At 43.9% G+C, this 12093-nt stretch overlaps 1 protein-coding gene across 5 annotated transcripts in view; it reads left to right on the top strand.

Moving 5' to 3' along the window:
• LOC103109346 (REST corepressor 1) overlaps nt 1-12093 on the top strand; it is a 37813-nt gene that overhangs the window by 15368 nt on the left and 10352 nt on the right. For all 5 annotated transcript variants that reach the window (XR_009547980.1, XR_009547981.1, XR_009547978.1 and 2 more), the window contains exons 5-6: nt 4072-4150; nt 7368-7562. Coding sequence is in view for 1 of the 5 variants with exons in the window: in XM_060184129.1 (XP_060040112.1) it covers nt 4072-4150; nt 7368-7562 (274 nt within the window). In the remaining 4 variants the exon portion in view is untranslated. The remainder of the gene's footprint in view (nt 1-4071; nt 4151-7367; nt 7563-12093) is intronic.

The raw sequence follows: 12093 nt of genomic DNA, 5'->3' as shown, positions 1-12093 counted from the left end.
GTAAGGGCTAGAGGAGTAGCTCACCGGGAAGCACAAACACCTGAGTTTAGCCCCGTGTGGCAGCGCCTCCTTCTCCCTCTCTTTGTCCGTCACCCTTTATCTGGGGAGCAAAGGGAGGGAAGGGGAAATTGGATGACAGACACTGAGAACATCTCCAGAGTCCCTTCACAGCTATAAGATTCTGACTAGGTTGGTCCCAGCACATCTTTGTAGCCTCTAGTCTGTAACTGGAGGGTCTGCCTTTGGATCAGTGCTCCAGAAGCAGGTGGTGAGGGGCTGGGTGGTGGCACACCTGGCTGAATGCATATATTACCACGCACAAGAACCTGGTTTCGAAACCCCAATCCCCACCTGCAGGGAGGATGCTTTACAAGTGGTGAAGCAGTTCTGCAGGTGTCTACCCTCCTCTCTCCCTATCTCCCTTCCCCTCTCAATTTCTCTCAGTCCTATCCAATAAAAAATGGGGGGGGGGTGGCGCTCAGCCACCAGTAGCGGTAGATTCGTAGTGCAGTCACTGAGTCCTGGCTCTGAGTATAAACAGATGCAGTCTCCTAAGCTGAAATCCGAATTGAATTAAAATGGGCTGAGCTCTTTCCTCTGGAGTGTGAAACACTGATTAGAATGGCTGACACACAGGCTGCAAAATTAACATTCAAAAGTCAGTGGCATTCCTCTATGCAAACACTAAGAAGAAGTTGAAATCCAGAAATCAATTTCTTTTACTATAGCAACAAAAACAATAAAATATCTGGGAATAATAAACCTAACCAAAGAAGTGAAAGATGTGTATACTGAAAATTATGAGTCATTACTCAAGGAAATTAAAAAAGACACGAAGAAGTGGAAAGATATTCCATGTTAATGGGTTGGAAGAATTAACATCATCAAAATGAATATACTACCCAGAGCCATCTACAAATTTAATGCTATCCCCATCAAGATATCCCAGCCACATTTTTAGGAAAATAGAACAAATGCTACGAATGTTTATCTGGAACCAGAAAAGACTTCGAATTGCCAAAACAATCTTGAGAAGAAAGAACAGAACCGGAGGCATCACACTCCCAGACTCAAATTGTATTATAGGGCCATTGTCATCAAAACTGCTTGGTACTGGACCATGAATAGACACACTGACCAGTGGAATAGAATTGAGAGCCCAGAAGTAAGCCCCCACACCTATGGACATCTAATCTTTGACAAAGGTGCCCGGACTATTACATGGGGAAAGCAGAGTCTCTTTAACAAACGGTGTTGGAGAAAATGGGTTGAAACATGCTGAAGAATGAAATTGAACCAAATACAAAAGTAAATTCCAAGTGGATCAAGAACTTGCATGTTAGACCACAAACTGTCAAGTACTTAGAGGAAAATATTGGAAGAACTCTTTTCCGCATAAATTTTAAAAACATCTTCAGTGAAACGAATCTAATTACAAAGAAGACTAAGGCAAGCAGGAGTCTGGCGGTAGCACAGCAGGTTAAGCGCCGCAGGTGGGGCAAAGCCCAAGGAGTGGCGGAAGGATCCCAGTTCGAGCCCCTGGATCCCCACCTGCAGGGGAGTCGCTTCACAGGCGGTGAAGCAGGTCTGCAGGTGTCTTTCTCTCCCCCCTCTGTCTTCCCTTCCTCTCTCCATTTCTCTCTGTCCTATCCAACAATAACGATATCAATAACAACAAAACAATGCAACAAAAGGGAATAAATAAATATTTTTTTAAAAATTTAAAAAAAGAAGACTAAGGAAAGCATAAACCTATGGGACTACATCAAATTAAAAAGCTTCTGCACAGAATGGGAGAAGATCTTTACATGCCATATATTAGACAAGAGGCTAATAACCCCGTCCAAAAATGGCGGGAGGACATGGACAGAATATTCACCACAGAAGAGATCCAAAAGGCCGAGAAACACATGAAAAAATGCTCCAGGTCTCTGATTGTCAGAGAAATGCAAATCAAGACAATGAGATACAACTTCACTCCTGTGAGAATGTTATACATCAGAAAAGGTAACAGCAGCAAATGCTGGAGAGGGTGTGGGGTCAAAGAAACCCTCCTGCACTGCTGGTTGGAATGTCAATTGGTCCAACCTCTGTGGAGAACAGTCTGGAGAAATCTCAGAAGGCTAGAAATGGACCTACCCTATGATCCTGCAATTCCTTTCCTGGGGATATATCCTAAGGAACCCAACACACCCATCCAAAAAGATCTGTGTACACATATGTTCTTGGCAGCACAATTTGTAATAGCCAACACCTGGAAGCAACCCAGGTGTCCAACAACAGATGAGTGGCTGAGCAAGTTGTGGTCTATATACACAATGGAATACTACTCAGCTATAAAAAATGGTGACTTCACCGTTTTTAGCCGATCTCGGATGGACCTTAAGAAAATCATGTTGAGTGAAATAAGTCAGAAACAGAAGGATGAATATGAGATGATCTCACTCTCAGGCAGAAGTTGAAAAACAAGATCAGAAAAGAAAACAGAAGTAGAACCTGAAATGGAATTGGCGTATTGCACCAAAGTAAAAGACTCTGGGGTGAGTGGATGGGGAGAATACAGATCCAAGAAGGATGACAGAGGACCTAGTGGGGGTTGTATTGTTATATGGAAAACTGGGAAATGTTACGCATGTACAAAGTATTGTATTTTGTAAAACATCAATTCCCCAATAAAAAAAAATTAAAAAAAAAAGAATGGCTGACACACTCCATTCTCTCTTCCTACTACTAGGGAGGTTCCAGGAGCTTTCTCTGCTGTCTGACCCCATCTCTGGTGTGTGTGTGTGTGTGTGTGTGTGTGTGTGTGTGTGTGGTGGGGGGGGTCACAGCAGCCATGCAGATGCGCCCCCCCAGAGATTGCTAGGGACAGAGACAGAATCTTCTCAGCTACAGGCTCCTTTTGCTGACATTCTCCTCAGCCAGAACTTCTCACTGCCCCAGGGGGACTGGAGGTACATTTGAGAAGCAGCTGTATCATGTTCCCCAGGGTGGATTTCAGGGCCAAGCAGGAGGCTGACTCTGAGAATCAAGTATCTTACTGCCACCGCTGCTGGGGTGGTTTGACTGGATGAGCTGAGTCATGCAGCTGGCTCTTGGGAGCCTTGCTTTTCTACCTACCACAGAGCTGCTTATCCCCCTCTTATTTGCATGCCATCCTTGTTGGGGGGGGGGGGGGCATGCCAACTTTCTTTGTTTTGTTCCAGTTGCAATATATGAAAAGTAATGAAATGCTACCTGCAAGGCTAAGAGCATTTGAGGGATCACATCAGTCCATCTGATATTAATGTAATCCACCAGTTTTTCAGGGCTGGGCAATGGCTCAGCAAGCAAGGTGCATACCCTACCAAGTTCCCCACACAATGTGGTAACACTTTTGGTGGGGCCAGTGGATGATGGAGCATATTGTGTTCCTCCTGCTCTTTCTTCCTCCACTCCCACTGCTTCTGTCAATAATTAAAAAAAATAAATTATATATATATATATATAGTTTGTGCATGTGTGAGGCTCTGGGTTTATCCCCAGTCACTATAGTAAGAAAAACCATGAGTAAAACCCCTGTTTTCAAACCACCAAAAAAAAAAAAAAAAAAAAAAGCTGTTCCCATACTCAGATTTGTGTGTTGTGAATAAACAGATGGAAAAAAAAAACTGTTTTGTTCTTGTTGGGGAATTTGTTCCCAAGGCAAAGGGACTGTAATCTCATATAATTTCTCAGTTCTGTCTAATGATGATGCTCTAGTCCTCCACTAGATCATTATGGAGAAATAAAATGTCTTCAGTATGATGTTTTCAGATGAATGTTGAGAGAAAACGTTTTATGAACATAAGGAAACTGTGTTAGGCTTTATTTGGGAGCTAGTAATAGGTCTTAGTAGTATCTTATCATTTAGTCTAACTGCCGTGGAGTTGGTATCTTACTTGAATTGTAAACATTTTTTTTTTTGTCTCAGCAGCCTGAAAACATACTGCCTAGATTAAATCCGTCACTAAATCAATTTACTGCTTATATTTGTGTATCTTATAGAATTAGTACAAAGTAATATTTCAGTAACTTGTTCTTGTCTTCCAGTGAGGATGAGCTGGAAGACACAAATGGAAATAACCCCATTGACATTGAGATTGATCAAAACAAGGACAGCAAAAAGGAGGTATTTTTTTCCCCTAGTACTGTTTAGGCAAATACATTTCATTACTAGTTTCATAAGTAAAACCTTCTTCCTTATTCTACCTAACATATTCAGTGCTTTGTCCAAGGCATCACAAGACTTTTAAAACAGTACTGACTTTGCTTTGTCGAACTTTAGGCTTTTCTGTGCCAAGGAAATGAGCTGAGGAGGCCTCAGAGGAGCAGTTAGTGCGCATCCAGGGCAGCAGCAGTCTGTGCTAAGCTGGGACCTGCTCTTTGAGGACAAGACAGGCCGCACATCCTGGGCGGTGAGGTGCAGGCCATCTGAGGCTGCTGCCTGCGCACAGGGTGCACGCTCAGCCATCACGCGAGGCTCAGTCACTGCATCCAGGGGCTCTCTGTGTTCCTGCACTTGCAGAGAACTCTTTTAAAATGACGTAATTTCTTTAGAATTTACATGATGAGAACAGTGGGGTGTCTCTATGCTCTAGCTTTCTCAAGTAGGAGCCTGCCACCTTGGATCATTTTGCCCATTTCCCACAAAGGAGTAATAACTGTGGGAACTCTGAGTCCTCCAGGAGACTCGACTCTGGCACAACTCAGAGAAACCCCCAGCCAGCACTCTGGGCACAGTCCTCTCAGAGGGCATCCTTAGGGTACCTGGAAGAAAGGGCTATGCGGCCTCTTTGTTCCCCATCCTCATAGTTCATGCAGTGGCTGGGGAGGTGGGGAAGTCGAGTTGGAAAGGCCCAGGGAACATGTGAGTTGTTACAACTGCCTTTCTGAGGACAGCTTTTAGTTTCTGGAAACCCTCAGAATTCTAGTTCAAGAGTCACGAGAAAACTGTTTTAGGCATAGGAGACATGAGACTAGACAGGCAAATCTAAACTAAATTTTATAAGTGACGTGCCTTTTATAGATAAATAGGGATGCAGTTAAACAAAAAGGAGAAAGTGAGCATGACGTGCACATACTTCCCTCTCAACACTGTTCACTGTTAATATTGTGGTGACTCCAGATGACTTTGCCTGCCTGCTTGCAGATGACATGATTTTGAAGCTAGACTCACAATCACATACACACACACACACACACACACACACACACACACCTTAGTGTCTGTTTTTGCTCATCTTTTCTTTTTCTGGACATATTTTCATGTGAGGTATACTTATATACCTATATGTTATCCCATCAAACAAATCTTTCATAAGTGAGTTAATTTTATGTAGGCTTTATAGTATTATGCTGATCTCATAACTAATTTCTTTTCCATTAGAATGACTTCCTGGAAGTTGAATATGTCAGAGTGTTCTTCGATGTATTTTTAAGGCTTTTTGTCAGGGGTACATTCCCATATCAGAAACTAGAGGAGACTCTAGCTATTGCTTTAGATGAGTGCCGGGAGTATAAGATCACTCCAGGGCTGGGGAGACAGCAGAATGGTTATGCAAAGAGACTCTCATGCCTGAGGCTCCAAGGTCCCAGGTTCAGTCCCCAGCACCACCATGAGCCAGAGCTGGGCAGTGCTCTGGTCTCTCTTCCCTCTATATATCTTTCATTAAAATTAATAAATAAAGTATTAAAAAAAATCACTCCAAGGGCTAGCTGAACTAGATAAAGTATACTTAATATTTTAAAGAAACCTCTGTTTTGATGCATTTTTTCAAGCCTGTTCAAAAGGAACATAAATGAAAGATAAAAAATAGGTTGGCATTATATTAATTCCTGTTTTTATTATGTAACACAATTTCTGACTCAGGAAGAATGTTTAGATCTTAGTTTTTGTGTAGTAGATGTTAAGACTGACATATGATCAGTGTGTGCTACTTACTAAACTGCAAAGTGCTATGCAGAGTGTACTTTACTGCCTCCTAGCGTGTCAGTGTGTTGCTTGCTGCCGCTGGGTGAAGGATGTACTGTGGCCATCATATTCTCTGTGGCCGTTTGCACAGTCTTTTTAAACATGAACAAAAAAGGGAGAGTAAGTAAGCATAGTGGTTGTGCAAAAGACATTTACGCCTGAGGCTCCAAAGTCCCAGGTTCAGTCCCTCCCATAAAATGGTTTACTTGAAAAATTTTTATCCAGTTGTATTTTCACCTTTATCAACCAGTGTTCGTACACTAATAAGATAAAGCTAGGAACAAAAAAAATAAAAATCAAACATCTTTACTTACCAGTAACCATCTTCTTGCCAAGATTTTGCTGCATTTCATTTCCAAAGATTTTGCTTTTAGAGAAGCCCTTGAGAGTAGTATCAGCAGTTGTGTGTTTTAAAATAATAGCACACACTTTTCAAGTGGCTTGTTGCACAGCTCTAAATGCTAAGTGACATCCCCCTCATGAATTAAAAAACCCTAGTTTCACATTGCAGTATATATTTTATAGACCTTATAAAGACTTAAAGAATTTAATTGAACCTTTGTACATGTCCAGACTCATTTTCTTTTTTCTTTCAGTGGTTTACTTTCTGTCTATATTGTTTAGGACAGTTGAGATAAAAATTGCATCATCAGGGAGTTGGGCGGTAGCGCAGTGGGTTAAGCGCAGGTGGCACAAAGCACAAGGACCGGCGTAAGGATCCTGGTTCGAGCCCCCGCCTCCCCCACTCGCAGGGGAGTTGTTTCATAAGTGGTGAAATAGGTCTGCAGGTGTCTGTCTTTCTCTCCCCCTCTCTGTCTTTCCCTCCTCTCTCCATTTCTCTCTGTCCTATCCAACAATGATGACATCAGTCACAACTACAATAATAACTACAACAATAAAAAACAAGGGCAACAAAAGGGAATAAATAAATATTTTTAAAAAATGCATCATCTTCAGGTAACCAGAGCACACTGATCAGCTCTGGCTTATGGTGTTATGGGGGATTGAACCTGGGACTTCAGAGCCTCATGCATAACATCTGTTTGCATAACCATTATGCTATGTACCCATGCTCAGCTTTCTTCTTTATTACTGTAAGAAGCTGAGGGTGTTTATTGTCAGAAGCATAAGGTGATAAACTAAGAAGGGCTATATACAAGAAAGAAATGGAGTCCATTTGAAGTAGATCGCCAAAATCCAATAGCCAGTGTTCTTGCCAGTTGCTCCCTGTAAGAACTATGGTAGAACTATACTATGGTAGAACCTGGCATTTGTCTTAGATGCTTTGAGGCCATGTTAAAGAGACAGGTGTCTTATCGTTCAGGTGGCCTTTGTCCTTTTGGCTTCATATGTCAAATGTTTTTATGTCATGCAGGTGCCCCCTGCTGAGGCAATCCCTCAGATCAAAAAGGAAAAACACAGCACACAGGCTAAAAATAGAGCAAAGAGAAAACCTCCAAAAGGAATGTTCCTTTCTCAAGAAGACGTGGAGGCTGTTTCTGCCAATGCCACTGCTGCTACCACGGTGCTGAGACAGCTGGATATGGAGCTGGTGTCCATCAAGCGACAGGTACCCTGGCCCACTTCTGTGCCAAAGCGTCCACTACACTCCTCTATTCTCTCTCTCCCTCCCTCCCTCCCCCCCTACTCTCTCTCTCTCTCTCTCTCACACACACACACACACACACACACTCTAAGAGTTGGGTATAAGACTTTATTTATAATTATAGGTTGTTCATTTTTCTTGAGTTAACTTAGAAACAGAAGTGTGAGTGTTGTCTCTCTGTGTGTACATGTATGTACACGTGCTGAGGTGCATGCCACTTCTCCTTCACTACCAGACTCCTCCCAGCAGGCGACCACATTCTGACATCGCTCTCATCCATTTTGAGGTTTTATGTGACCAGGGTCATATGCTGTGCTTCTTTCATGGTTGGCTTCTATTGGTATGTGAGAGCTACCAGTGTTGTCCACGCCGTGGTCCTGTTCCTTGCTTATGGCTGTGTGGATGTCCTGGCAGTGGACCACTTGGCTTGTACCGCATTTTGGCCCTGCCTTTGAGTCCTGACAGGAACTGTTGTTCACATGGCTTTGCTGTTTGTGTAGCAGCTTTGTCAGATTGAACCCTGAAAATGGGATTGGCCAGCATTTAAAATAATGCCACTCCACTTCCAGAGTCTGAGGGCCTCTGCTAACTTGGTGCTGCCGGAGCTTTTCTCCCACTAACTGGCCACAGAAATGCCCAGCCACCCCCAGACTCACCCTAGGGAGGGGGGCAAAAGTGTCCACTTTTCCTTTCTGCAGTTTGTCTTTTCACTCTAATGATACCCCTCTCCCTTTCTACTAGCAATTACCACATTTTGGGCTAACCTTGTTGGTTATAACACAGCCATGAGGTAATATGCAGAAATACAAAGCTTTATATGGTACCTTTTGATGAGTGAAATTTCTTGATTTTGGACGGGAGCCATGCAGGGAGTTGAGCCCAGGGCCTCATATGTACTTTGTACACTGATCTGCAACCCTAGCCCAACTGAGGAAGAGATGCCAAAACCCTTCTCTGCCCCATTTGTGACTTTCCATATTTGAGGAGGGGAGGGAGAGTGTGTTTTCTGTATTTTTTTTTTTTTAAAACCAGAGCACTGCTTAGCTCTGGTTTATGGTGGTGGGGCTTTGGAGCCTCAGGCATGAAAGTCTCCTTATATAACCATTAATGCTTTCTACCCTCCCTGTGTGTGTTTTCTGTTTCTGTGCAGTATCAGGGATTGAACTCAGGGTCTTTTGCATATAAGGTATACACATCTGCTGTGGAGCCACCCCACTACCCCTAAGAACTGTTTTATAAGGTCTTGAAGATACTCTCTGAAGTGTCTTAGAGGCTTTGTCTTACCCTTTGTTGATCGGGAAAATGTTTCTCTGTTATTACAATGTAGGGCCAGCTTTCGAGTTTGCTTTTCATATAGACGTGTAGTTAACTACTGGTTATCCCGCCCTGGCATAGTGCAGTAGGGTCTTTTAAATCCTGTGCTTATATGTATATGGGTCAGGGTGGGACTTCTGCGCTGCTCATAGACTTCATTCTCACCCAGAGCTTGTCTGCCAGTCACAAGCACATTATAAATCTAAGAATCTGCTAGAACTTTCAAGATTGTCTTCGCTATTCCTGGCCCTTTGTATTTCTGTGGAAAATCTGGAACAACTTTCTCAATTTCCAGAAGAATAATTCTCATAGGATTCTTATTGGAAATAAAGTGAATCTACATATCAAAACAGTGAATTGTCATTGAGAGAATAGTTCCTAGCCTCTGTCGTGACTGTGACAGAGGGTCTCTACTGTTGCTTGCTTTGCCTTTTTTTTTTTTTTTTTTTTTTAGATTTTATTCATTTATTAATGAGAAAGATAGGAGGAGAGAGAAAGAACCAGACATCACTCTGGTACATGTGCTGCCGGGGCTTGAACTCAGGACCTCATGCTTGAGAGTCAAGCACTTTATTCACTGCGCCACCTCCCGGACCACTGCTTTGCCTTTTTTTTAAAAAAAATTTTAATATTTATTTATTCTCTTTGTTGCCCTTGTTGTTTTATTGTTGTAGTTACTGTTGTTGTTGTTGTTGGGTAGGACAGGAGAAATGGAGAGAAATGGGGAAGACAGAGGGGGAGAGAAAGACAGACACCTGCAGACCTGCTTCACCGCCTATGAAGCGGCTCCCCTGCAGGTGGGGAGCTAGGGACTTGAACCAGGATCCTTATGCCTGTCCTTGCTCTTTGTGCCACGTGCCCATAACCTGCTGCGCTACCACCTGACTCCCCCCCCCCCCCCTTTAAACCTACAGCTTCTGTGTATCCTTTTTAGTATCCTGGCTACTTAGTACCTTTTTTTTTTATCTTTATTTACTTATTTTTAATTTTTTAATTATTTTTATTTATTGAATAGAAACAGTCAGAAATTGAGAGGGTAGGGGAGATAGATTGGGAGAGAGACAGAAGGAGACCTGCAACACTGCTTCACCCTTGTAAAGCTTTCCCCCTGCAGGTGGGGATTGGAGCCTTGAACTCAGGTCCTTGCACATTGTAGCATGTGCACTCAACCAGTGTGCTACCACCTGGCCCCTTGGGTACTATTTATTTTAATATTTATTCCCTTTTGTTATTTTATTATTGTAGTTCTTGTAATTGATGTCGTTGTTGGATAGGGCAGAGAGAAATCTAGAGAGGAGGGGAAGACAGAGGGGGAGAGAAAGACAGACACCTGCAGACCTGCTTCACTGCCTGTGAAGTGACCCCCCTGCAGGTGGGGAGCTGGAGGCTTGAACTGGGATCCTTGAGCCGGTCCTTGTGCTTCGCGCCATGTGCGCTTAACCCGCTACACTACTGCCTTACTCCCTATTTTATCTTATTTTATTTTATTTATTTTTACCAGAGTGCTGCTTAGCTCTGGCTTATGGTAGATTGTGCGCTGAACCTGGGACTTCCAAGCCTCAGGCATGACAGGCTCTTTGCATAACCATTATGCTATCTGCCCCCACCCATTGGGTGCTCTTTCAAAGTATTTTTTAATTTTAATTTAGAGCATATTTAAAGGTTTATTCTATTTCTTATGAGTTGAGAACACTGCTCTCACACATGCAGCTTCAGAGAAGCAAGTTGTGTGATCTGCCCAGTTGAGCTATTTCACTGGCTCAAGGAATCTAATTTTTTTTTTTTCCTACCTGCCGGGACTCTTGGGACTCTTCAGGCATGTGTGATTCTGCTTGGGGGGGGGGGGTGTCTTTCCCCTCCCCCTTCTAATGTCAGCAAGAGGAGAGACACCACAGCGTGCTCCACCGTTTGTGAAGCCTCCCCTAGTGCAGGTGATCCCATGTGCCAGGGGCTGGACCCCAGGTCTGTAAAGCAGTGCTTTTCTAGTTGCATGCCCTTGGCATGAAATAGTGGCCATCGTTTTAACCTGATTTTGCACAGCACATTTAACTGCAGAACCACATGGAGCCTAACGTTGCCCTTTGAGCCTCATCCCCACAGACTGTGTGCTCATGTTCTGGGTCTCTTGAAAAATGCAGTAGGCCACCTGACCTTTTTTTTTTTTTTTTTTTTTTTGATAGTACAGAGAGAAATTGAGGGTGAGGGGAAAAAGAAACACCTGCAGCTCTTCACCATTGTGAAACTTCCTCAGTGCAGGTGGGGACGGGGGCTTAAACCTGAGTCTTGTCACAAGGTAATGAGAGCACTCAGCTGAGTGCACCACCACTGTTCCCCCAACCAGAGAGAGGGAGAGGGGGTCTGTGGCCTGCTCCGGCTCCTGTAGACACGCACACCAGGACCACGTGCCCTTGGAATCAAAGAATTGGCCCCCTGTGTTTTGCTGCTGGCACAGCTGCACACCACCTCAGGACAGTCATTTAATCTTCCTGGGCTTCTGTTCAAATGAGCAGATTAACTTCTGCTGCCTGTCCCGGAGGGTCTGTGAGGGCCACTGGGAGATTCTCACTGAAAGCGGCTAGGGGTGTGACTATGCATTTTCTTCCTCCTCACTAAGCAGACACGCTTACTGTCTGAAGTTAGCATGGTTAGAAAGATTGTGGGGTCTTAGAGTCTTTGACACTCAGAGCTGTGGTCAAGAGCAGGCTTTTTATTTGGGGGAGAGAGGCTTGACATCCACTGTTCAGGGGGGCGCCTTCCAGGGCTGGTCTTAGTGCCTTTCCAGACTCAAAACAGGTTCTGTGCAGCGGGGTGACTGTCTGTCTGAGGGAGCCTGCCGTCATAGCTGTTGCATTGTGCCACTAATTTACTTTAGCCGGTTGTATGACCAGTCACACTGCTGCTGTTTCAGCGTATACCACAGTGCCACTTTGGGGGTTCTGATCACCACCCCCACTTCTGCCGAGCACAGCAGAGAGGTGACCTGGACAGAACAAAAAGCCTGACTGGCAAGAGCTTAAGCAGTTAAGCCTTCATTTTTTTTTTTTCCCAGTAGCAAGAACAGCAGTGTCAGTAGTGGCTGGCACTAGTACATCAGCACAACAGGGCCTGGGGCTGCCCTCCCTGTCTTCATTTGTTGCTTGCCTTCTTGCCTGTTGTCTCACATGGGAAGTTGCAGAAGCCA

Source organism: Erinaceus europaeus, unplaced genomic scaffold (genome assembly GCF_950295315.1).
Source record: "Erinaceus europaeus unplaced genomic scaffold, mEriEur2.1 scaffold_855, whole genome shotgun sequence".
NCBI lineage: Eukaryota > Metazoa > Chordata > Mammalia > Eulipotyphla > Erinaceidae > Erinaceus > Erinaceus europaeus.
The sequence above is the reverse complement of the archived record's forward strand: the minus strand, read 5'-3'. Positions and strand labels throughout refer to the sequence as shown.